The sequence below is a fragment of the Cnephaeus nilssonii genome (assembly GCF_951640355.1).
Source record: "Cnephaeus nilssonii genome assembly, chromosome: 11".
NCBI classification, from domain to species: Eukaryota; Metazoa; Chordata; class Mammalia; order Chiroptera; family Vespertilionidae; genus Cnephaeus; species Cnephaeus nilssonii.
The window spans coordinates 91,286,681-91,313,302 of NC_137082.1; the positions used below are offsets into that span (position 1 = coordinate 91,286,681).

The 26,622-nt window shown below is 50.2% G+C and overlaps 1 protein-coding gene across 2 annotated transcripts in view; it reads left to right on the plus strand.

Moving 5' to 3' along the window:
* The window catches only part of CDH2 (cadherin 2), a 204,567-nt gene that overhangs the window by 149,917 nt on the left and 28,028 nt on the right, over nt 1-26,622 (plus strand). For both annotated transcript variants that reach the window (XM_079784015.1, XM_079784016.1), the window contains 8 exons: nt 1,627-1,773; nt 3,654-3,809; nt 6,985-7,129; nt 10,069-10,241; nt 20,075-20,212; nt 21,130-21,315; nt 23,739-23,992; nt 26,043-26,185. In XM_079784015.1, coding sequence (XP_079640141.1) covers nt 1,627-1,773; nt 3,654-3,809; nt 6,985-7,129; nt 10,069-10,241; nt 20,075-20,212; nt 21,130-21,315; nt 23,739-23,992; nt 26,043-26,185 — 1,342 coding nt within the window. The remainder of the gene's footprint in view (nt 1-1,626; nt 1,774-3,653; nt 3,810-6,984; nt 7,130-10,068; nt 10,242-20,074; nt 20,213-21,129; nt 21,316-23,738; nt 23,993-26,042; nt 26,186-26,622) is intronic.

Consider the following 26,622-nt stretch of genomic DNA (forward strand, 5'->3'; position numbering starts at 1 on the left):
ACCCCTTGCAAGATTTCACCAGCAAAGGTATGAGGTGTGCAGTGCGAATTTCCAGTCGTGACGGGAACGCGCTGCTGGCGGGGCGATGGGCTTTTGGCTTGTCCCTGGATAATCCCATCGGGAGCACGAATTATGTGTCCACCAACATGACTCAGGAATAATGTGATCCCCTCTGGCGGACGCGGCTGTACGCCAAGAGAGGATAAATCAGATACATTTCCAACAGGACAGCCCGATTCAATGCGACAGAAGTGTACCGAGCACTTACTTCGTATAAGTCACCATAATAAGAAATGTAAATGAGATGCAGTAATTTCCTCAGCACAGTGATGATACCGCTCTTCGTTTGAACATTCTACTTCTTTGAGGGAATTGGAAACCGATATGAAGGGATTCCACGCTCATATATCCGGGTTTACGATTTTGTAAACGATGACTCGTATGTTTTCTGTATTTATGGTATCGAGAAAGATAAAAGGACACACGTTCATTCCTGGTATTTAATGGTAAATGCGCTATGCACACCAGGAATCAAATATGAATAAACATATCGGAGGACAAATACGTATCATTTTCCTGTGAGGCCAGTGCCCGGCTTTCATGGTGTGGAGCGTCGTCGGGGGAACGCTCACCTGCTAAAGGGGAGCCAGGCCGCTAGGGTGAGAGAGAGTGAGCGGCAGCTGGTAACTAGTGGAGGGAAACGCTGCTTTGGTTGTTGACGGTGCGCAGGGTTCCAGCAAACCCGCTCGGGTATGCCCACCCGGGTTTGCTCACCGGTGCAGCCAGGGCTCAGGCCGCAGTGGCCACCGACCCGCGGGGAACGGGAGCGCGCTGGCGCCCCGCAGGGATGGACGCCCCGTGTGCAGAGCGGGCCGGGTCCCGCATCCATCACGGCTGACCCAGGTTTAGAATAATTACAGCATTAATTCTGTGTGACTTAATAGGGTCATAAATATCTGAGACATCCCTTAGCAGTATGTGTCAGAATTCTCTCGGAATTCAAATTATATTTTCGCACATCGAGATCTAAATTTAATGGACAGTAGCGCATTACCTGAGCTGTGGTTTACACTAATGAGAAATAGATAAAAAGGGTCTTTTACATTTTTGCCTCCATATTAACTGCTATCTAAGGTGGTTTGTAGACATTGCAGAGAGTTTACACAGCTGGGCCACATAATAAGTTGTTTGGAATTCGGTTTTCCAATGAACAGTTTAGCCTAAAAGTCTTACAGTGCTTATTATTTTTCTTTAAGATTTTAAAATGGAATGAGAGAGAGAGAGAGAAAGGGAGAGGGAGAGAGAGAAACATCGATGTGAGAGCGGGACGTGGACCGGCTGCCTCCGGCACGCCCCCTGCTGGGGATGGAGCCCGCAGTGGGGACATGAGCTCCTCCCGGAATCGAACCAGCAGCCCCTCGGTGCACGGGACCACGCCCGGCCAGCGGAGCCACGCGGACCGGCCCAGGGCTTCTGTGCTCACAGGGGACGAGGACAGGGCCTCCGGGCTTCCATTCTTGTTCATGACAAATGAGGCCTGCGCTCCCAGGTGCCCGGACCCTGAGGTGCTCTCGGAAAGCGTTCCCCCTAGTTCTCAGGGATGTCTGCTTGTGTTTCCACGCTAAGGGGTCGCCAGACATGGAAGAGATCGTGTTCCCGCGGCAGCCGGCCGGCGGCGAGGGGCACCTGCGGAGGCAGAAGAGAGACTGGGTCATCCCCCCGATCAACCTGCCCGAGAACTCACGGGGCCCGTTCCCGCAGGAGCTCGTCCGGGTGGGTGCCGGTTTTCGTGGTCTCGGGGGCGGGGCAGGTGTGTGCGGGGAAGGCTCTGGTCTGTCTGTCTCCAGGGGGAGTTGAGGGCATATATCTACTAAAACTACATTTTTTTAATTTAATTATATTTTTTAATATATTTTTATTGACTTCAGAGAGGAAGGGAGAGGGAGAGAGAGAGAGAAAAGCATCCATGATGAGAGAGAACCATTGATCGGCTGCCTCCTGCACGCCCCCCACTGGGGATCGGGCCTGCAACCCAGGCATGTGCCCTTGACCAGAATTGAACCTGGGACCCTTCCGTCCGCAGGCCGACGCTCTATCCACCGAGCCACACCGGCCGGGGCTAGAAATACTTGTTACAGACGCGATGCCTTACGCTGTACAGAGCCTCTTCTCATTTGGACTGTCCTCTCGGAGGGTTGTTTGTGGGTGGAGCTCCCTGTAGCTCCTGAGCCCGTGGAGGGTGAAGTTTGTCCAGGGGTGCAGACAGGAGCCCCGAGTCCGACGCCATCCACGGCCATCACCCCCCTGCCACGAAGCACACGCACCGCAGCGTCCCTGTCCCTGACTGCGCCGCCCTCTCCACCGGGGCCTTCGCCCCCTGCAGAGAGCGTGGGGCCAAAGCGAAAGGAAAGGGGCAATCGCTGCTAAAAATGCCAGCACTGAGTGCATGGGAGGGTTTTTGAGAGAAAAAAAAATGACCTCTGATACCATTAACAGAATCCCCGGGGCCGTGCAAAAATACAGGCTTTCGCATCTGAGGAGTCCGTTTGTGTTTGTTCCTCTAAATGCACACCATCAGCTGAGGGGGGAGGAAATGACAGAGAGTTCTGTGTGTTTAGCCAAATTAGCAACCCGTTGTTGATTACAAAAGGAAAAGAAGAGCAAGCCGTGGTATTTTCATTTATGAGAAAATAAATGTTCCTGTAGATGATGGGTTTAGCATCCCAGTACATCCTTACTGAGAGCTGTGTTTTTTAATGAGTCACTTTCTGGGTTGTAGATGCTATTGTGTTGCCCATTATAATTCAATTTAACAGCGAATGACACAACGCCAAGTGCAGGTGTGTCTTATTTTTCTACGTTAATGGAGAACGAGGAACAGTAATCGTGCCTTACCTTTAAAAAGATAACCCAGATTCTGCTTTTGGATCGAGCGTGTGTACCTAATGCCTGCGTCTCTCTCACTGTCACGGCCAGCAGGACTGCGCTCCGGCCCTCTCTCCGCTCTGTCCCTCCTCCCTGCCCGTGGCCTGAGCCAGGGGACTCCCCTATAAACTGACTTGTCCTGGGCGCTGTGGTCTTTGGGGGAGAAGGAAGTGAGCCCAGGAGTATAATTATGGAGAGGATAGAAATATATTTTAAAACCGCGTCTTGTGTGATTGGTTATCAATAAGGAGTTGGTGTGTGTAAGTACCACCTGAAAAAGAGATGGAAATCTCATTTCTAGGACCCACCATCACCCTAGCGCTCCCCAGCGAGGCTGTTTCACACTCTAAACGATGCCTTCTTATCCTAACTGATGCCCAAAGTCCACCCTGTTTGCCCGTTAGGTTATTGTTTGGGGCGTATTCTAACCTGCAGATTCCCAGGAGAGAGGCCGGTTCTGCTTAAACGCCGACGCCCCTTCATGTGGACGTCGGGCGCTGCTTCCAGGGGCCGTGCTGTCGGACGTTAGCATCGTGACGGGCACATCTCTTTTTGAAGCCTGTCGCCAAGAAAGCAGGGCCAGGGCCAGGCTGGGAGCGTTCCTGGGTTTCGGGGAGGCGGTGGTGTGGGTTTGTAACCGCGGAAGGGCGTGAGGCGTGGCACGCTGTGTCTCGGGTAACGCGCTCACGTGGCCTCTCCTCTAACGGGATTGTCGTCTGGACCCGCAGATCCGGTCCGACAGAGACAAAAACCTCTCGCTGCGGTACAGCGTCACCGGGCCCGGCGCCGACCAGCCTCCCACGGGCATCTTCATCATCAACCCCATCTCCGGGCAGCTGTCCGTGACCAAGCCGCTGGACCGAGAGCAGATCGCCCGCTTCCACGTAAGATTTCTGCTGCTGACATCCTGTGTGTGCAGTCTCTCTGTGTGTGCCAGGGTGACCTGTACCTCTCATACCATTTAAAAAATATATATGTATATATTTGTATTAATTTCAGAGAGGAAGGGAGAGGGAGAGAGAGAGAGAAACATCAGTAATGAGAGAGCATCATTGATCGGCTGCCTCCTGCATGGCCCACACTAGGGATGAGCCCACAACCCGGGCCTGTGCCCTGTCTGGGAATCGAACCGTGACCTCCTGGCTCATAGGCCCACACTCAGCCACTGAGCCACGCGGGCCGGGCTCGTATCCATCTTAAAGCTTTGCTTCCGAGAGTTCTAAGACGGGAAATGTGCTTGGAGCCTTTTCCACTTACTTTTATGGTGTTGTCTTTATGGAATTGACGAATACTCCCAGTTAAAAAGCAAATGGCACGGAAGAAGAGAGGGAAATTGCCCCAGATTGCATGACCCTATACTCGTTGATGGTCCTGCTTTCAGGTACGTGGCCAAGACCTTCTAAGAACAGATGTACCCACGGGGGTCAACACCGTGCTTGGCAATGTTGAGAGATCACAGCGTTTTTAATAGCTGGACAGGATCCCTTGGATGTACAGGCTGCGATTTTAAAACAGTTTCTTACTGGTAGACATCTGTGCTGGGCACTTGCACGTTGTCTGATCCTGCTGGCATTATTATTACCGTTAAGCAGAGACCTAGAACATGGACCACACACTTTTGATGTGTCCTTTGCTGGCAATGTTCCCTCCAGGAAGGTGGCCATGTGGATACTCCTGGGATTGGAGATCTCTCCTTCCCTCATAACCCTGCTAGCACCGGGTCTCATCAGTCGGCCGAGATGGGCAATCTTTTCTTGGACACCGTAACTAATTATGTTTCTTACGTTAATTCTTGTTCTTTATTTTCCTATGTTTTTATTTTCGTATTGAGTTATAACCACCTTTTACATATAGTGATACGTTCATATTTTTAAATACATGCAGGGTGGGGCAAAAGGCGGTGTACAGTCGTGAGCACGCGCAACATGTAATTTAGTCTTGTATTATTATTTATTAATGATGGAATTAGTTTCCCTACAAACGACTGTAGACCTACTTTTGCCCCACCCTGTATATGTTTGACACTGATTTTCCCAACTTAGAAATAACGCTGGGTTGAGTATTTTAAGATGCAGGAATTACCTAATATGAAAATGTCAGTTCCAGGAAGCTTGTGTCTGTTTTCTGTTTTTTTTTCTGGTCATACTTGTACATTTTCCTGGAACAAGATTTCAACAATTTTTTTTCATGAGTTTAAATATAGAAACCTGAATTGATCTTTATTACTTCTTTAATTTCCACACGAACAACTAAAACTTTTGATGAAATGGCTATTTTTTAGAGGAATACGTGCATGTTGCAAAAACTTTTCAGATAACACAGAAATAAAACTTTTCAAATAAGACACTATTAATAAGAAAGCGAAAACAATTTGTAATCCTAGTTCATAAAAAATAACGGTTATTTTAAACACATTGAGGCCGTGTTGTAAGATGTTTTGCTGCGGATAAATTCATAAATGTTTCCTTTCAAAATTAGAACCATTCTCTGAAACTAGCCTTTGCCACTTCGCTATCATAAGATTTAACATCTTCTCATGTCAGTAAAAATTATTTATTTGCCCTAGCTGGTTTGTCTCAGTGGATAGAGCGTCGGCCTGTGGACTGAAGGGTCCCGGGTTCGATTCCGGTCAAGGGCACATGCTTGGGTTGCAGGCTTAATCTCCAGTAGGGGCTGTGCAGGAGGCAGCTGATCAGTGATTCTCTCTCATCATTGACGTTTCTCTCTCTCCCCCCCGTCCTCTCTGAAATCAATAAAAATATATATTTTTTAAAAATTACTTACTTAAATCAAGCATGTCAAACTCGTGCCGAGCCCGCCAGCCGTGAGTTTGACATGCCTGATTTAAATAATTTTGATTGCTCCAAATTATTTTGTTGAATGAATGTAACATAACTTTAACACCTATTTGGTGGCTATTTGTTGCGTGTAGTCAGTAACCTCTACATAAGGAAGGGTATGCTGGTGCTGCTTTAACTTGGTACAGCGTGTCCCGCAGAAAGCTGCTGCCAGCATCATCCTTGATGGGAGCATCATCCTTGATGGGAGCATCAGAGGAGCATTCCCGTTAAAAATAAACAACTCCGTGGAATGCTGGGGCTAGCGCAAAGAATGAAATGGGTCTGTGTGCCAGAGGAAAAGAAGTTGAAGAGCCCTGACCCGTTTGGCTCAGTGGATAGAGCGTCAGCCTGCGGACTGAAAGGTCCCAGGTTCGATTCCGGTCAAGGGCATGTACCTGGGTTGCGGGCACATCCCCAGCAGAAGGTGTGCAGGAGGCAGCTGATCGATGTTTCTCTCTCATCGATGTTTCTAACTCTCTATCCCTCTCCCTTCCTCTCTGTAAAAAAATCAATAAAATATATTTTAAAAAAAAGAAGTTGAAGATATCCTTCCAAGAGTAGCTGAGTGATTATATTTGTTTAAAAAGAAAAAAAGAAAAGAAAAAATTTCTAGAACACCTACAAAGCGAAGAACTTGAGCTTGAGAGAAGAACAACGGTCTTATGTATCCATGTACTTGTAAGGTTCAGGAGTGCCTTTGACAGTTACAGAAAGCAAACCTGGTGTGGAAATTCCCTCCGCACACTAATTCTTCCTGGGTGCCCCCTGCTCCCTTGGTCTGTGAGTGCTCTGTGCCAGGAGCGCCTGGTTAACCCCTGGATCATCAGGGCGGACTTAGCAAAGGCATCTGGGCGCGGGATGGTCCTGGCCTTGAACGCGGGCTCTGCCAGCGCCCACAGCGGAGTGGCTCGGGCTTTCTGGGGCTCCATCTCTCCCTTTCAAATGCTGGTCGCTTCTGCCTCCGTCGTTTGTATTTGGGTTAAATGAGGCAGACCCATAAAACGGGGAGCACAGTGCCTGGCGGAGCGTCCCTGTGGGCCTTGGGCCGCCGTATCCATGCTGACGGGGCGGGGTTCCGCTGACAGATGTTGCTGGGAGAGTCGCTCTGTTCTGCTGGCCGGCGCCTGGGTGCCGGCGGGTGGCAGGGTGAGGGGGAATGCTATGTTCTCACTCGCGATGTGAGCCCGCCCACGAGCCCGTGTTCTGGTGGCTTTTGCAGCTGCGGGCCCACGCGGTGGACATCAACGGCAACCAGGTGGAGAACCCCATCGACATCGTCATCAACGTCATCGACATGAACGACAACCGCCCCGAGTTCCTGCACCAGGTCTGGAACGGGACGGTGCCCGAGGGCTCGAAGCCCGGTGAGTGCTTGGGGTCGTCGGGCGGCCGCCGCAGGGAAGGGGGCGCCTGGGGGCCTTGGAGCGGCATTTTCTTTCGTCCCTGACGCTTTCGGGGAGAAAGGAAGGCAGCTTTGGGGAAACCTGGTAGAAGAGGAAAGGGGACGGTGTCATTCTGCTTTGCACTCTGATTGCCCCGCCTGCGGCGAGGTCGACTGGCTTCGCAGCGTCGAATCCATAGGCGGGTCCTTCCGGCTCGGGCAGGGCCGCTCGACAGTGGGCCCCGGCACCCAGGGCCTGTGCCCATGCAGTACGGAGTGCATCGCACAGTCACGGCAGCCGCTAAGGTGCACTTGCAGAGTCCAAAGGGTACCTGGGCCCGGCCGGCGTGGCTCAGGGGTTGAGCATCGACCTAGGAACCAGGAGGTCACAGTTCGATGCCCAGGTTGTGGGCTCGATCCCCAGTGTGGGGCGTGCAGGAGGCAGCTGATCCATGGTTCTCTCTCATCATGGATGTTTCTCTCTCTCTCTCTCCTTCTCCCTTCCTCTCTGAAATCAATGAAAATATATTAAAATAATAATAATAGTAAAATGTACTTGGTGTTCCTGGGACCAGCTGATGTGGTAAGACCAAAGGCGGACTGGGCGGCACTGGCCACCGTAGGTCATTTCCTCTCGAGTCTCCCTCCCTGGCTGTGAAACTGGGGTCAGGGGGTGACCCCGCCGACAGGCAGCAGTTGCCGGAAGCCTCCTCGCCGTGATGTGTGACTAAGGCTTAGCGTCTCATCCCGAGTCCGCTGTGGGCTCAGGCTCAGGGGGCAGTGGCAGGCCCAGGAAGCCTCTGTGATGTGAGCACCGTGGGCGGGATGGGAAAGGAAATGTTTGTCCAGCCTAGGTGTTTGGAGAGATTTCCTTCGCGGTATTATTGTACGTTGTTGTTGTTGTTTTTCCAATTTACAATGCCTCAGCATTTAAAATGGTGCTGTTACCGCTGCCACCTGTACCGGTGTATGCAGCTCCCTTATGCTGCATAAACCAACACACAGATCTGACCAGATACGCTTTCCACTGGTATTTTTTCTCTCGGCCCAAACGCACTTGTCTGCATCCTCAGAGGAGACGTGGAGGTGGGGTTGGGGCAGCAGGAGTGGGAGGCGGGGCCCTGCAGGAAGTTCAGCCTCCGGTGGCGCCCGAGTTGAGTCCCGTTGCAGACTAGTCTCCGTTACAGGAAAATGCGTGCTGTAAGCCACCGCATGGGCAGGTGTCCGCACCAGCACACGGCCTGACACGCCTATTCTCAGGTAATGAACACGGGGCTTTGTTTGCCTGGGGATGTTTTCTATTTATTATGCATTTGACCACGCACCTCCATAACCCCAACCACAAATGAAAGACTTCAAATGACCCGTGAGAAGCGGAGACATTCCGTGAGTGTATTTCCTGTGGTGGTTTTGTAAGTTTGAAAACATCCCTTCTAGGCAAGGCTCCATGATATCATGAATCTTGAGTTAATTTGCATTGCAATCAATATTTTGGTTCAAGATTCTAAAACGTTATTTTGCTTTAGCAATTCATTCATTCCATTCATTCATTCATTGAGCCAGTGTTTGCAGAGCATGTGCTGTGTGTGGGCACTGCCTTCGCACGTGGATACAGCCCTGACGAGCAAGTCCCCGCCCTGTGGGAGCTTAAATTCTAGGGAAGAACAATACGAGGCAAGCACGCAGGCAGATACACAGAGTTATTGGGGGTGGGGGGGGGGACGTGGGTGTAGCGATGACATATAACCCAAAAGGGTGTCTTGTTTCGAGAGTCAAGCTCTGGAAAGTGACTGGAACAGTGTGACCTCCTCGCCTTAGCTAATTCTGCAAAAACTGTTCCCTGTGGAAGGGAGAGCACCATTCAGGCTCTCCCGGAGACCTGAGCTGAGAGTGCGCACGAAGGCGGTGAGGAGAGAGGAATGGTGTTCATCCGGCTCTTGTAACTGTCCCACAGAACAAAGCCGGTGAAAGAGCAACTCCTTCTCTCTCCTTACCGTCACCGTGTGTCCAGCTGGAGTGAACTTGTTTGACCCCAGTGCTTTGTAGATCTCCCTTGGACATGTCTAATGAACTGGAGTCCCTTGAGGTGGTTGCAGCGTTCCTTTAACCTCCCAGGAGGTAATGAGCCGCAGTGCCAGCCCCTGGGCAGTGCAGCCCAGCAGTATGCATGGAGGGGTCCCGATGGCCCGGCCAGTGGACGTGCGTCCTTAGGCACAGGCTCGCTTCCTCCCTGAGGCCGCAGGAGGCTCGCTCAGCATGTCATTCCCGATGCGGCCGCGTAACGAGAAGATGGGTCCAAGGGAAGGGACCAGTGGCCAGCATACATGTCGCTAACGGCATCCGTCTCGCTCCTTAGTTGCCTTCTTTCTAAAGGAAGGTCTGAAGTGATCATTTATTTAATCTACAGTGAATTTGTCTTCAAAGTTATGGAGAAATGGAGTCTTTATTAATGTATAAATGTTTTTATAATTTTCCTTTCAAGTAATGAAACCATAGTTTCTATTATATAAAGTGCGGACTCTTGTGGCCCGGCTGGCGTGGCTCAGTAGTTGAGCATCGACCTATGAACCAGGAGGTCACGGTTGGATTCCTGGTCAGGGCACATGCCCGGGTTGTGGCTCGATCCCCAGTAGTGGGGAGTGTAGGAGGCAGCCGATCCTTGATTCTCTCTCATCATTGATGTCTCTGTCTCTCTCTGCTTCTCCCTCCCTTCCTCTCTGAAATCAATAAAACTATTTAAAAATAATAATAACAAAATAAAGTGACTACTCTTATTAATAGTGTTTTTAATCAAGTCTGTGTGATTAAGTGCTTGCTTTGAAAAAGTGGACTTGAGGTTGAACGCAGGGGCAAATAGGCCTGCTGTTTGGGAGACGCTGAAATGCAGGGCGACCGTTCACTCTCCGTGTGTGCTGTGTCCAGGAACGTATGTGATGACGGTCACTGCCATCGACGCCGATGATCCCAACACCCAGAACGGGATGCTGAGGTACCGGATCCTGTCCCAGGCCCCCAGCACCCCCTCGCCGAACATGTTCACCATCAACAACGAGACGGGGGACATCATCACCGTGGCAGCCGGACTCGATCGAGAAGTAAGCCAACCACTATCTTTCCGTTTGTTTTTGATCTCACAGGTGCACAGTATGGCACGCAGTTTATCTCCAGGTAACAGTACATCCACAGCATTGCCCATGGTTTATTTCCACTAAGAAAGCTCTTGTACCATTTTCTGCACAACTTCAAATCGGTTAAATGATATATGTGCGCACGAGAAATCCTTGCTGGTCTGGCATGCTTAGTCTGTGTAAGACTCGGTGTGATAACTGACTGAGTTAATCAGATGCCTCTGGTGGTGAAACGTTGGTTTTGAACAAGTGGAATCGGATACCTCTGGCATCTACTTTCTAAATTCGTTGGCATTTCCTTGGTTTGGCCTTACGGTTGTTTTTTGTGAGGAATGAAACTGAACACCACGCCCAGATCATGGGTGTAGACAGTTAAGAGAAGGTTGAGCATTCACATGTTCAAGAGGCTACAAATAGCATGCGTGTGCCAGGCTGTGGCCGCCCGTGTGGAGAGCCTGGTGCAGGACCGAGGACCGTACCTCCTGTGTGCGCACCGGCCCCCGGGCTCTGAGGTTGATTTATGAAACAGGTCTGGACCCGGGTGGCTGCCTTCGTTGTCCTGACCAGCCTTTCCAGTTATAAACGGAGGGAAGCACTCTTGTGCCTCGTGTTTCGTCGAAGAGGCAGAGCAGTGGGCGGTTTGGGATGCCATGGAGGGAGGGATCGCTTGGTTCGTTGTAGACGGTCGCTCACAGTGACAGGCCCCAGCCCCCCGCGCTCTGCACTCCTCCGTGTTTCTCTCCCTGGGCTCCCTTCCACCAGGACCGTGTTCGGCAAACCGCGGCTCGAGAGCCACATGCGGCTCTTTGGCCCCTTGAGTGTGGCTCTTCCACAAAATACCACGGCCTGGGAGAGTCTGTTTTGAAGAAGTGGCGTTAGAAGAAGGTTAAGTTTAAAAAATTTGGCTCAAAAGAAATTTCAATCGTGGTACTATGGATATTTGGCTCTGTGGACTCATGAGTTTGCCGACCACTGTACCAGGAATGCCTTGCACCTCTTGACCTTGAACGCTCCCTTTCTTCATGTTCCATCCTAAGCCCCACTTCTATTCTTGTCTGATGTCTCCAGCCCTAATGACTCTCTTATTTACACCTCTTCTCTGTTCTGTTCTTCAGAAGTCCTCAAGGTCATTCTTGACCATCATCGGTAATCATTGTGTGAGTGATTTATCCCAGGGCGGACTTACAAGGATTCATGTTTTGTAGATTTCTGGCCCAGCCAGCTTTTATCCTGACGAGACCTCATGTTCGGTACATTGGAAGGAAACATTACAGCTGCCAGAGCTAATATCATGGACAAGGATTTTAGGAGTTGGTTTTTATGATACTTCACTTGCCTTAGTGGCATTCACTCGAATTGGACTGAAGAAAACTTTACTATTGCGATTAATTGTATGCGAAAGATGGTGCTAGAAGCGCTTTAATATAAAGTACTATGAACCAATCAAGATGGCTTTTTTCACAGCTGAGCTCAGAGTCTGACTTAGGAGTTCGGTGTAAGTTTTTATTTCATTGTACCATTTACCTTCCCGGTGTCGGCGATTCTTTCTGTTCCAGGAATATTTTATGTTAGAGATTGTTGAAATGTAGTTTTTGTAATAGTCCTTTTAGTTTAGTGATATGCACGGCATGGATGTCTTCTCACCTTTTCCATTACAATATGAAAAACTCTGTTTTTTTTAAAATATATCTTTTACTGATTTCAGAGAGGAAGGGAGAGGGAGAGAGAGATAGAAACATCAATGATGAGTGAGAATCACTGATTGGCTGCCTCCTTCACGCCCCCCACTGGGGATGGAGCCCGAAACCTGGGCCTGTGCCCTAACAGGGAATCGAACCGGAACCTCCTGGTTCATAGGTAGACGCTCAACTACTGAGCCATGCCAGCTAGGCATGAAATACTATTCTTTAATGTCACAAATGCTGTATTCTATATGAGAATGTGGTTTATTTTTATATTCTCTCTTGAGGGCCAGTGTGTTCACATACTAAGTATGTGTAACTCGCCTCCCAGGCCCAGTATTTCTCCTTCCTCCACACTTCCCTGGTGAGGTACAGACACGGCCCCCTCCTGTTTCCACACACTGTTCCTGTCACCCGGAGCCTGGCTGTGGGAAGGCAGAAAGAGGGAGGCGTAGAGAAGTAAAAGGAGTCTTGCTAACGCAGACCAGCCATATTTAAAGAGCAGAGCGACTGAGTTCAGTTTAGAGGAAGAAACTCTAAAGTCAGACTGTGATGGGGGTGAGTCTGCCTCACGGGGGGGGGGGGGGGTGGGGGCACACAGCCAGGCCCGACCCCGGGAAACGCAGGCGGAAAGGGACGGGAGACTGGGACCCTGGGTTAGACGGTGTGAGCAATAGCTTCTTGACAGCAGGATTACCAAACACAACAATGAGTTAGTAAGGAAAATTATGGAAAACCTTCATTTTCCAGAAGTCGTTTAATGGAGGAAAAATGTGTCTCTCGGACGGTTCCTGGTGGTTCTGCCTGGAGCCGGGGATGAATTGCTCCCGGCCTGGCGCGGGCCTGCGCCTCTTTTATTTCTATTAGAACTCGCGGTTTCCTTTTCATTAGAAGTAATTTCAGTTATCATTCTCCCAGGACATCATGACACCTGGAAGCGACGGAACTTCTGGCCACGGAATAGGAAGGGTCCGCCTTGTATTTCCCTTTCATCTCCAGCTGTAAAGGCACGGAGTCCCCGGGTTTTGCCGACCTCAGGCCCTGCCCCCACGCCCAGTGCTCAGGCTTCAGCTCCACCTGACCCTCCATGTCCTGGCATTCCCTTCTCTTCCCACCCTCCTCCTCCTGCCTGTCTCCCCACCACTGGTGACCCCCCCCCCTCCACCTCCCGGGGCTGGCATCCTGGCTCTGCCTGTGTCAGGCTATTGGACCTTGAGTGTCTGAACCCAAACCCTCCGCTCCCACATCTGTGCGTGGGGTAATGCCGACCTCCCGCCTGGGAAGGCACAGACGGGCTGGGGGATGGGAGGGGGAATTTGACGGTCAGGCCTGGATTTAATCTTATCTCTGCTGCTTATGGCGGCCATCAGTGGGCAAGCCTCCCGGCCTCCCAAGCCTTGGTTTTCTCATCTGTAAAATGCAGATTAAAAAAGTCACCTGCCTTATAGATCATTGTGAGGCTAAACTAGGAGATACCTAGTGCTTAGCTCTTGCCTGGCTCAACCTCAAACGCTCACTATTTTTGTGTTATTATTAAGGCCCTTAGAACGGTGTCAACGTACAGTCAGCCTTCACAAACATTTTAGACTGGGACCTTACAAGGTAGGTAGTACTGTCAGCCCCATTTCCCGAAGGAGGGAGCTCAGCGTTCTAGAATTCGAACAAGTCTGCCAACCCGTACCCCCTGTATGTTCTCATGACGTTATTGCTTTCATGTGCAGCCCCGTCCAATGCACTGAAAAGCACGCCCGTTGTTTCCCCGACATCGGTGGTTCCGGATGCATTTCCGGTTTCACATGAACCTTCCAGCGCCGCCTTCTCTTTTGCCTCCAAGATAAGGGTCTGCTTGCCTTGACATACTCAGCCCTCCATGCACTCCCCTATTCAGTCACCCAGTTCCCCTCACGTTACCCCAGCATGCCTCTGGCCCCCGTGCCTCCCCCAGGCTTTGAGGACTGGCTCAGGTGCCCCGAGAAAGGTCCTCGAGTCACTTCCTCCTACTCGCACGACAGCTGCATTTGCAGAGTTGGTTCTGTGATGCAGCCACCTCCGTCTCCATGGCTACGGACAGCGAGGCCGCCTCTGGGTTCGTTCATCCTTAAGTTCAAGTGAAGGCTACGGTGCCCGACATCCAGTAGGCGCTCACTAAGTGTGCGCCCAACGAATGGCTGGGTATCCCCCCTCTTCACTCACGCCCGTCTCTCGCGCTCAGGTTCTGGAAGTGTGGTACGCAGTGTCATCACTGTCATTGCTGCACACGGGGCCTCTAGCTCAGTGGTTCTCCACCTTCCTGATGCCGCGACCCTTTAACACAGTTCCTCATGTTGTGGTGACCCCCAACCATAAAATTATTTTCATTGCTACTTCATAACTGTAATTTTGCTACTGTTATGAATCGTAATGTAAATATCTGTGTTTTCCGATGGTCTTAGGCGACCCCTGTGAAAGGGGTCGTGACCCACAGGTTGAGAACCGCTGCTGTAGAGCCTAAGACCATGGGAAAACACAGATATTTACATTACGATTCATTAACAGTAGCAAAATTACAGTTAGGAAGTAGCAACAAAAATAATGTCATGGTTGGGGGTCACCACCACATGAGGAGCTGTATTAAAGGGTCGTGGCATTAGGAAGGTTGAGAACCACTGCTCTAGAGAAAGCCGGAGACCGCGCGTCTTTCAGATGCTGCGCCATCGCGTAGGGGCCGCAGGGGTACGAGGACCGCGTTGTGCTTATTTGACAGTCGGACATCCGGCTGCTTTTCCACTTTCGGAATGTCACAGTAAATCCAGGTGTTTTTAAAGGGAGGAATGTCAACAGGAGGATGCAGTGACTCAGGGCCCAGAGAGCTGGGGCGCGGCAGAGTGGGAAGATGGTATGTGAGTCACCGTCCTTTGGGAAACAGTGAGCCGGTTTGTGCCCCCAGCGTGTGTTTTAATGAATAAATGATCGGCGCCATGTGAAGGAGGTGGTGGTCTGCCTGAGACCTGAATGGTTTTTATTACATAATGCAAGGCCCCAGGTTTCTCATCTACTCATCCAACCACGCATTCGAAAGCAGCAGGTCAGCGAGTCACGGGCGGCGGTGAGGAGGTGGAGGAGAGGGAGCCGTGGGCACTTCGGTGCGGTGTGGACTGGCGCAGCTCCTATAGAACACAGGATGGGGGTTCTCAGAATACCAAAAGCAGGACCACCGCGCAGCCTGGAAACCCCACTCCTGGGTACTTACCTGAAGAAATCCAGTACACGAATTTGAAAAGGTAGATATGAGTCTCATTACAGCATTGTTTACAACAGCCAAGATAGGGAATCAGCCCACGGTTCCATCCATGGATGAATGGGTGAAGAAGATGTGTTATACCCAGGGCGGGGCAAACTAGGTTTACAGTGAGAGTATGAGAAATAGAGGCTATTGCGTTATCATTTATTAATTATTGCATTATTTTCCATATGAGCAACTAAAAACCTACTTTCACCCCATCCTGTGTGTGTGTGTGTGTGTGTGTGTGTGTGTGTGTGTGTAACATGAAATATTAGTCATAAAAAAAGATTTAAATCTTGTCATGTGTGATAACATGAATGGACCTCGCTGCTATTATGCTAAGTGAAATAGAGAGACAGATACCATATGATTTCACTTATCTGTGGAATCTTAAAAAACAACAAATCAAATGAACAAACAAAACAAAAGTGAAACAGACTTACCGATACAGAGAACAAACTGACGGTTGCCAGGAGGGAGGCGGACAGGATAGTGGACAAGTCGGGTGAAGGGGAAGGAGACGTACAAACTTCCAGGTGTAACATAAGGACGTCACAGGGAGGTAATACAGCCTACGGAACACATAGTCATAGTATTGTAATAACCTTATATGGTTACTAGACTTATCACGGTGATCGCTTTCTAAAGCATATAAATGTCAGATCACTTGGTTGTACACCTAAAACTAATGAAATATTGTATATCAACTGTACTTTAATTTGGAAAGAAGATTTAGAAAGCATGCATCACTTGGCTTGCTCTGTGGGGCATTATGGCTATGCCAAGGACGTGCATTGACAAAACAAGGCCCTGGGAAGGAGTGTGTGTATGTGCATAGCAGGTGGGCAGGCCTGTGGGCTGCTCACAGCCAGATAAACAGAAGTAACGGTAGAGGTGTGTCCCGAGTAGGCAAGGACCTTCCGACGCCATCCCGGAGGTGACTGACGCTTCCTTTCGGTCAAGCTCGGCGTGAAGGGCAGGCTGTGCTGGGCCAGGGTTTCTCCCCCGGCCCTGTTGACATTTGGGTGGGCTAGATCTTTGCTAGGGGCCTGGGATGGTTAGCAGCCTCTCTAGACTTTCTATCCATTAGATGTCCGTAACACCCCTTCGTTTTGATAATCAAAAATGTCCCAGGACGTCCCCTGGGCGGGGTTGAGGAGGACAGAATCGCCCCAGCTGAGAACCACCGATTTAGGCAGAAGGAAACGCCGAATGCAGTGGCATACATGCAGTGGCATGGAATCATGATAAGCATCTGAAAGTAAACGCAAAAAGCTCAAGGTGTGGGGTCAGCAGGTGAGAGGTGATGGCCTTGAAAAGGTAGGTAAGACGGAGAAGGAAGGATGGTCGGCAGGTGGATGAGTTCATCCCTTCTAGAACGGGAAGGGAGGAGGAAGTGTGTGTTTGTTTTTTTAATTTATCTTTATTGTAAAAGTGTTACAGATGCCCCTTTTTTCCTCACCATTGAGCCCCTTCTCCCCGATCCCGCTCCCTCCCAGGCTTCATCACAGCACTCTTGCCTGTGTCCATGGGTTATGCACATATGCATACTAGAGGCCTGATGCACAAAATTCGTGCAAGAATAGACCTTCCTTCCCCCGGCTGCCGGCACCAACTTCCCTCTGGCACCCGAGACCCGAGCTTCGCTCACAGCCCTGGCTTCCTCTGGAAGGACGTCCTGTCTAATTAGCATATTATGCTTTTATTATTATAGATAACTTCTTTGGTTAATCTCGTCTCACCCACCCACCTCTGAGATTCCGCAGTCTGTTCCATGCTTCCATGTCTCTGGATCTGTTTTGTTTGTCAGTTTATTTTGCTCATTAGATTCCACATATGTGAGGTCACGTGATAGTTGTCTTTCTCTGGCTGGCTTATTTCACTCAGCATACAGGACGCGTTTCTAAGCTGAGTCCCCTTGGTCAGAGGGGGGACTCTGAGGGTGGGAAGTCAGATCCTTGGGGCATCTAAATGCCAGTCCTACAGGGCCAGGCGCCCAGCGGCTGAGTCAGGCCAGGCGCTCTGAACGGCGTGGGTGTCTAGAACACACATGGTATTGCCTTCCTTACAGAAGGAGAGAGCATTTTACCGACCTGGCCTCTGGAAATGGGGGTGACGTTGTTTTCCAAGCCATTTCTTGATTTGAAGAGACACTGTATTTTAGAAATAACAGTGTTCTTTTATAACTCAGAGGTTTCAAGACTCGCTTGAAGCAGTAGGAAATTCCAAGTCTTAGCGACTGATCCCCTTGTTTCAGCTACACGGATAATTGCATAGAATATGCTTATGTGATTTTAAAGATCTTTGCAGAGTAGACATTAACAAAGAATTGTGTCTCCATATAATATCTGTGTCGGTTTTTTATCTTCTTTTTTTAAAAAAAATAAAAGCTCCATTAAAAAAAATTGTTTTAAGTGTTCATCAGTTTCCGCAAACAGAACCAACAAATGGAATTTCAATAAAAATTTCTATTTTCACTACTTTCGGCGGGGAGGCTGGCCTGAGCACCTATAAACGTGTCTCCTAACCACGAGGCGTCACGCGGGAAGGGCAGGCTTGGTTGGGAGAGGGAGTCATTGAGAGTCCTAGCTTGCATCAGCATTAGGGGCGGTGTTACGGGTTAAAACTTAAAAGGGCTCAACCAGCACTCTCCCTTTCTTTTTTTTTTTTTTAATTTAAAACAGTATGATGTTTTATTTTTTAGGAGGACAAAAAACCTGCAATAAATAACTGTGAGAGATTGACGTTTGGGTAGACAGAGACCTGGAGTCACGTGTGGGAGGGGGGCTTGCCCTCCTGCTCTGAGCTAGTCCCTGGCCCTCCCACTCGCAGCTGAGTCGGAAGCTGCAGTGCGTGTCTGTCCTGGCCACGCTCCAGACACCCCCAAGTGCGGCCATTCATACTGTGGGCTATATTTAGAATCAGGGAGGGCTGCACTTCGCAGTGACGGCTTATTTGGGTTTGAAGAAGTGAGTTCTGTTGTTCAGAATGTCCTAACATTTATGGAAACAGCCTATATTTTTATCTGCGCCAATTTCCAGAGGTTTCCCATGATTGGAGACACTCGTTTGGGTTAGATTTTCCTAACATACACTTGCCAGCTCGTGCTACAGACTTCTCAGACAAGCTCGGCACTTTCTCTCCGGGCAGTACGGCTCGGTTCGGCTGTCCCCTACAAATTACAGCAGAGTTTGAAAGCAGCGACGCCCACTTGATAATAATCGCCTGCGTGTAAATGTGGTCATATCCACTGTAGGCACAATGAGTGTTATGTTCAAAGAGCAATATGTCAAGTATACAAATATGAAATACCTACTGTGTTCCAGGACTAAGAATATAAACATAAATCCTTTAACAAGGTTTTGCCTTAATTTAAGAATGTCATCCTTCTATATACACAGTGTTCCCAAGAAATGTACACACACTTTTTAATAACTGATAGCTCAGTTTTGAAAATGAAATTTATTTTAATTGTTGTTAGATTAATAAAATATATTTAATTAATAATTATTAAATTATTGAGAAATATCTTAGTTTACATAAGCATTATGGTGAGGTATTATCGATTGAGTAAACTTAACACCTCACCAATTACATGACTGCCTTTATAATTATCCAAAGTGTGTGTATACATTTTTGGGGGACACCCTATAGTTGTGAATAACATGTATGAATTGAAATAGCAGAAAATATTGTATCGACTCTGTTATAATAGAGTGAATACATATAAGAACACACGCCCACAAACATGGAAGCATATGTAATGATTGTGAATGTACGTAGGATCAACTTGCTAAATAACATGAGGTACCATTGTTGATTCATCAGATTGGCAAACATTAAAGATGGAAAACGTCCCAGTTTGGCAAGGGGGTTGAGGAGTTGGTTTTGAACACAGTTGATGAGGGTAGTATTTCAGTGGGCAGTTTGTAAGTATGTGTCAAATTTGTTGATATGTCTACTTTCTGACTCAGCAATCCCACCTAAATAAAGAAATCTATACTAATAAAGGAGTAATATGCTAATTAGACCAGATAGACCAGACGTCCTTCAGGACAAAGCCACGGTGGCGGGGCTGAGGCAGAGGCGGTTAGGGGTGATCAGGCCGGCAGGGGAGCAGTTAGTGGGCGATCAGGCCAGCAGGGGAGCAGTTAGGGGCGATCAGACAGCCAGGCAGAAGTGGTTAGGGGTGATCAGGCAGGCATGCAGAGTGGTTAGCGGTGATCAGGCAGGCAGGCAGGCAGGCAAGCGGTTAGGAGCCAGCAGTCCTGGATTGCGGGAGGGATGCCCGACTGCTGGTTTAGGCCTGATCCCTGTGGGACCTAAACTGGCAATTGGACATCCCTCGAGGAGTCCTGGATTGGAGAGGGTGCAGGCTGGGCTGAGGGACCCCTCCCTCCTCCCCCCCCCCCGCATGAATTTCATGCACTGGACCTCTAGTAATATATAAAAGGAAAACATACATACTTTGTGAATTATATATGCTTTCCCCTAAACGGGGTAGAAAGTAACATGTGATAAAATAAATGAGACCCGTGGACCCGAGGGCCCGATCACGTGCACTTGGACGCTGAGAAGTTCCGAGGAGAAGGGAGGATAGAGCCGCTGGCAGTGTCCGTCAGCTGTGAGTGCAGTACACCTCCCCATGAGCAGAGATGAAAGCGCACGGTTCAGCCTCTCCAGACAGACCAGACCTGCCCTTGGCCCGTTACAGCCGACTCCACCGGGGAATCCGGTGCCGTGACTCGGAGTGAATGAGGCTGTGCTAGTCGTGCGGCATGAAGAGCGTTTACAGAGCAGCGGTCACGTCGTCTGGAGGAGCTGGTTTGATGTATGTTCCCTCTGTCTCCTTTCAGAAAGTGCACCAGTACACGTTGATAATCCAGGCCACCGACACGGAAGGCAGCCCCACCTACGGCCTCTCCAACACGGCCACGGCCGTCATCACGGTGACCGACGTCAACGACAACCCCCCCGAGTTCACTGCCATGTCGGTAAGTACCGCGGCCACGCAGAACCTGGGCCCCGCGGGGCGCCCCGGAGGCTGCGTCCTGAGTGACAAGTGTGTTCTTGGAGGTGGGGCTTGCTCAGCCTCGTGGCAGACTGGCTGCTGACTCCAGCATTTCCTGTCCTGGAACCAGGGTTCCGGTGAGGCGCCCGAGTCACGCTTTCTCTTTTGGTCACCAAGTCCGCTGATTAGGTTGTTAAAATGTACCGCCTCGAAGACACGCTCCCCCCAAAACTCTATGCTGTTAAAACAACGCTTATGTGCTCTGACCGGTTTGACTCAGCGGATAGAGCGTTGGCCTGCGGACTGAAGGGTCCCAGGTTCAATTCCAGTCAAGGGCATGTGCCTTGGTTGCGGGCACATCCCCAGTAGGAGGTGTGCAGGAGGCAGCTGATCGATGTTTCTCTCTCATCGATGTTTCTGACTCTATCCCTCTCCCTTCCTCTCTGTAAAAAATCAATAAAACATATTTTTAAAAAACAACACTTGGGCATGTGTTGACATGACTGATGTACATGGATGACATGACTGATGTTTACGACCTCATCCGCATATAGTGGTCATCTCTAGCAGAAGAGTGGTTCCTCAGACTCATCCTGTCCTCCCCCCTCCTGCTCATCACCTGGACCCCCCAATGGAGGCTCATTTTCATATTCATGACACGGTGCCATCTCTCGGAAAATAAAACTGCCTGCTGGCTAACATCCTATCATGTTTAACGTCGGACATAACTGCTGTGATTGCCGGCCCCACGATCTCCACGCTGAGTGGGGGTAACGGAGATCGGGTGGGCCCGTCGGGTCAGGGTGGTGGTCCGCGTCGCCAGCCAGTCTGCTGTGGCCCCGGAGACACGCGGTCCTGCCCGGCCCGCCGCCCCTCTCACTGAGCTTCCCTTCCCGGCAGTTCTATGGCGAAGTCCCTGAGAACAGGGTGGATGTCATCGTGGCCAACCTGACCGTGACCGACAAGGACCAGCCGCACACACCGTCCTGGAACGCGGTGTACAGAATCAGCGGCGGGGACCCCACGGGCCGCTTCGCCATCCAGACCGACCCCAACAGCAACGACGGCTTGGTCACCGTGGTAAAGGTGAGTGAGGGAGCTCGGGCCAGTGGCCCACGGCCGCTCTGGTGGCCAGGATGGCCCCTGTGCTTGTTACTCAGCCTCGTGGCTTTTTCCTTCAAGCGTCGCTCGCCCTGGAGTGAGTGCCCTTTGAGGACCCGCAGGGGATTTGGTAGCTGTTGTTGAGGCCAGCATAGGTGTCGTCACGTGACCTCTGGAGTCTGGTTGTTGTTCAGTGAGTTTGGACGCTGTTCATCGGAGGCAGGACCGCCCTCGGCCGTGTTGCCGGGCGTGTGGCCGTGAGAGTGACGTGTCGCAGCCCGAAGTCTGGGTCCCCGGGGGTGGCGATGAGGAACGCGGCCCCACCCCCTGTTCTTAGCCTCCGGGTCGCTGTTAGGTCCTGGCTCAGGGACAAGCCAGGTTATATCACGGCAGTAAGGTGGGGTGAGCAGGCAAGAAGAGGGTCCACGCGGTCGAAAGGTTTTGAAGGTGCATTGCTGTTTTTGAATGCTGTTTTCAAGGCGTGATGAATTTGGTTCTTCTGATCTTTAATTTCCCCCCTCCCCCCCCAAAAAAAAAAAAAAAGTCCACGCGCTGGACGTAAAGGGATGTGAACTCCAAGTGTAATAACCAGGCAGCGCTAATCAGTGCAAAACTCTTAAAGTGGCACATCTTCCGTTCACCCACCGGAGAGGAGATCGGCTCCGCCTCCTATCCCACGACCCCTGATGTGTCAGGAAAAGCCCAGCGTTGGCCGTCTGTCCGTAGTGAGGCGCACAGGCATGCCCGCGGCCACGGATTGTCCGTGTGCGAGTAGAATGGGCGTTTCCCCCAGGAGCTGGGGTTGGACGTCTGTGACCACACAATAGTGATCCCAGCACGGGCCCCGAACCTAACTGTCTGTGTTCTTCTAACCCCAGCTCTGCCCTGGGTGGCCGTGCGACCATGGCACCTTTGCACCTGCTGTACAGGTGAACACGCCTCAGCAGGAAGTGGGGATGGAGCCCGGCCTGTGTGGCTAAGTGGTGAGCGAGGACCCTAAAACCAGGAGGTCACCCTTCGATTCCCGGTCAGGAGTTAGGGCACATGCCCCGGTTGTGGGCTTGATCCCCAGGATGGGGCTGTGCAGGAGGCAGCCGATCCATGATGCTCTCTCATCATTGATGTTTCTATCGCTCTCTCCCTCTCCCGTCTTCTCTGAAATCAATAAATATATATTTAATAAAAAAGAAAAGAGAAAGCAGATGGTAACAGCACCCCCCCTGGCCCCAGCGCCGTTCTGGGGGTGAGGGAGCCTCCCACAGCTGGAGCGCTCACACACTGCGTACCCGTAGCATCAGGGCGTGTCATGCCAGGGGTGTTCCACGCGGCTCACGCATTCGCTCAGAAGAATTCTGTCTGTCTTGCTGGTTTCTCTGCTGTCTTGTTTAGCGTCGTTGAGAAGGGGAAGCTGAGTGGGGAGTTGGGAAAGCTGTGTGTTTGTGAAGAGGTGGAGGAGGTCCACCTTAAGAGCGGGTGTGTTTGTGCCAATAAGCTGGTTTTCCCTCCAGCTTCGCTCTGGGTCATTCTTAGAGGAGCACGGGGCTCCCCACGCTCTGTCCATGTTGCCCCGCCCAGCGCTGTCTGCGGCCCCACTGGCAGGTGGTCAGTGGGAATTAGGAACCAAAGTCCAGGCTGGTCCCTGGACTCCTGGCGACTTCCCTGTGGACAGGAGGGTTCACGGAACGTCGGGAGTTAATATTTACACGAAGCGTTACGTGTGCATTGCCTTTCTCTAGAGTGCTGTTCTGAGGTTTGGGTCCTTACAGATCAGGAAAATGCCCACAATTCTTTTGGAAAACAACCAGAATTTGTGTTTGCTAAGAAAAAAAAAACAACACTTTTCTGCTTATAAGCACTATTATTTTTTAAGTGTAAATGTGCATGTACTTTAAAATGCATATATCAATAGAGTATGATTGAACTTTCCAATTGAACGCGTTTAGCTTCATGAAAAATTAACATTTTCTGGGTGTGGTCGATTTTTCTTTATCACAAACTGGGCACAGCTCCCCAGAGAGGGGCAGCCTTTTCAGAGTTTGAGGACAAGCCGGACCCTCTCAGGTGACCTGTTGATGGAGTATTTTTGAGCAACCATCCTGTCTTTAAAAATAATCAAGACTTTAGAGGTAGCTAAATACGTTCAGTCATTACACTAGTAATATGTGTTCTTTTGTGACCATAAATCTGGGAAGGACCCACGATGTATAAACATCTCAGCTGAATTGTGAACACCATTTCCATCACTGTCCATACAAATGCATGTTTTCCAGAAATCGGAGAAGAAGCTGTGGCAGAGTCAATGGAAAAGGAATGTTTTGGAGAAGGCGTTGATAGAAGGATAAACTGCAGAATGAATGTATTATTTCCCACCAAACCATGGTTTCCCTTTTTTTCCCCCCCGCCCCTAGCCAATCGACTTTGAAACAAACAGGATGTTTGTCCTCACTGTTGCTGCGGAGAATCAAGTGCCATTAGCCAAGGGGATTCAGCACCCACCGCAGTCGACGGCAACTGTGTCCGTGACTGTCATTGATGTGAATGAAAACCCTTATTTCGTCCCCAATCCCAAGATCATTCGCCAAGAAGAAGGCCTTCATGCCGGGACCATGCTGACCACGTTTACTGCTCAGGACCCGGATCGATATATGCAGCAGAGTATTAGGTACCCGATGCCATTGATGCTGTTCTTACCATTCCCAGTATGTTCCAGGCTGTGCGGTAAAAAAGGGATCGCTTGAGTCAGAAATTTCCTTTGGAACCAAAGCTACTTATTACGAGAGTATTGTTCATTCTCTGATGAAGTTTCCTCAGTAGATCGATGAATAGAGTGCATTGGAGACATAAGAATGGATCAACTCCAATCTTATTGGAAGAAAATGTGCTCTGGCTCCTTTCCTTTTTTAAATAGCCTATATAATAAAGAGGTAATATGCAAATTGACCATCACTCCAACACACAAGATGGACGTCCCCATGTGGTCAAAGATGGTTGCCCCCATGTGGACACAAGATGGCCACTACAAGATGGCCTACAGGGGAGGGCAGTTGTGGATAATCAGGCCAGCAGGGGAGGACAGTTAGGGGCAACCAGTCCAGCAGGGGAGGGCAGTTAGGGTGACCAGGTCAGCAGGGGAGGGCAGTTAGGGGCAATTGGGCGGCAGGGGAGCAGTTAGGCGTTGATCAGGCTGGCAGGGGAGTGGTTAAGGGGTGATCAGGCTGGCAGGGGAGTGGTTAGGGGTAATCAGGCAGGCAGGCAGGCAAACGGTTGGGAGCCAGCAGTCCTGGATTGTGAGCCGGACATCCCTTGAGGGGTCCCAGATTGGAGAGGGCGCAGGCTGGGCTGAGGGACACCCCACACCCTGTGCACAAATTTCATGCACCGGGCCTCTAGTATATAATAATAAAATCATAATATGCTAATTAGACCGTACAGTCGAATGACCTTCCGGAGGAAGTCGGGGCTGCAAGGGCTGAGCCCCTTGCATGAATTTTGTGCGTCGGGCCTCTAGTTTAGCTGGTGCTTTCCTACCAAAATCACAGAGAGCTTCTACTGTAAGCAGATCGGTGACACTCAGAGGCTCATGACATGTGTCTCCTCTCCGTACATCAGGGAGGAATCTCATGCAAAACCAGGAAGTAAGAGCTCGTTGTTTTCATCCTTTACCTGTACAGTATTTATAGGACTTACACAGTATGTCTGTAGAGAGACTTCCAACTTGAGCAACATCAGATGCATCCTTCCTGGTGAGGCACGTGACGGTGGGCAGAGCACACCCACACAGCCGTTCATTGCTGGCGACGATAACTTTGAGAACCAGCTCCTGTTTTACTTACCTTCTCGTAGAACTGCTGCTAACAGATAACTGTGTATCGTCTCCATCTCGCTGTACATTAACCTTTTGCACTCGGATGTCGAGTGTGACTCGACACGGTTAGCATTAGAATAAAGGAATTGAGAAAAAAGCAAGCGAGTGCAAAGGGTTAAAAATCAACATACATAGCTCAGCCATTGCTGGATTGAATCCTACAACTTTTTATATCTCAACATGTAGGATATTTTTTGCAATCTGTGTATTGGTCATTGGAGCTTAAGAAACTCCTCCCCCCTAAAAAAGAAGGAATTTAAGACCGTCAGGTCTGCTTCCTACAGACTCAGGCTGTGGCCCTTCCTTTGAAGAAGGTAGTTCCAAGGCCTCATTGTGGGAGGTCCCACTAGGGTTGGGATTATGGGCCCCAACTACGACCTCATTCATCTCCCCCATGATGGTAAACGTTTTGGAAATATTCTGTGATACAAGATTCAACTTCTAATTTCTCTTGAGTCCTATACGTTAGGGCTGCCGCTTATGGAGAAGGTATATGTGAGCTAGTGTGTCTGCACCATTGCTAACCACTGAGCTAGACAGGAGGTTAAAATGCGATCGTCAAACCCACCAGAGCCCACAGCAGAGAGACCAAGCTCCTCGTCTCTCCGCCCAGACGCCTACACCTGCCGTTTCCTGCGTGCCTGCCCGTAGACAGCCTTTCCGGGCCTCCCGAGCCACGGTCCCGGAAATACTTCCCACGTTAACCACATCTTTCCAGCCATCACCTGCAAACATGCATGTTGATTAGCTGGTTGCATTTGGAACTAACCCAGTAAAATATGCTTTCCCCCCCTCCCCTTAGTTTCATGCGCAAAGAAATTAAATGTATTGCACTTTCCCTTTGTAGATACACAAAATTATCCGATCCTGCCAACTGGCTAAGGATAGATCCTGTGAACGGGCAAATAACGACCATCGCTGTGCTGGACAGAGAATCCCCCCACGTGAAGAACAACATATACAACGCTACCTTCCTCGCTTCGGACAATGGTGCGTCCTTCAGTCCAGTCCCCGTGGTACCCTGCATGTCGTCAGAGCGAGGAGAGCGCCTCGTGAATGTGTCCTCAGGACACGAGGTTTTCTGCGAAACCCAATTGTCTAGAAAACCCTTAGGCCCCAGCTCCTCTGCTCCCTTTCCACGGGGTCTCTGGGACACACCTGTGTGCTTCATGATGTCCACCCCCTCCCTGGCGGCCTCGTGTGCCGATGACAGGCCTTGGGGGTTTTCTGTCCGGCTGCCTGTCAATGCCTTGTCACTGCAGGTGGAGTCCGCCCTCTGTGGCCCCGACACGGTGGTTTTTTGGGGTGGTCTCTGTATATTTCTGCTGCCATCCGTCTGTCTGTCTCCGGCACTTTTCCTCTTTCTAATTCTCTGCCTCTCGTCTGCCATGAGCTCAGAAACTCGTAATTCGGTGCATCCGTTGGGC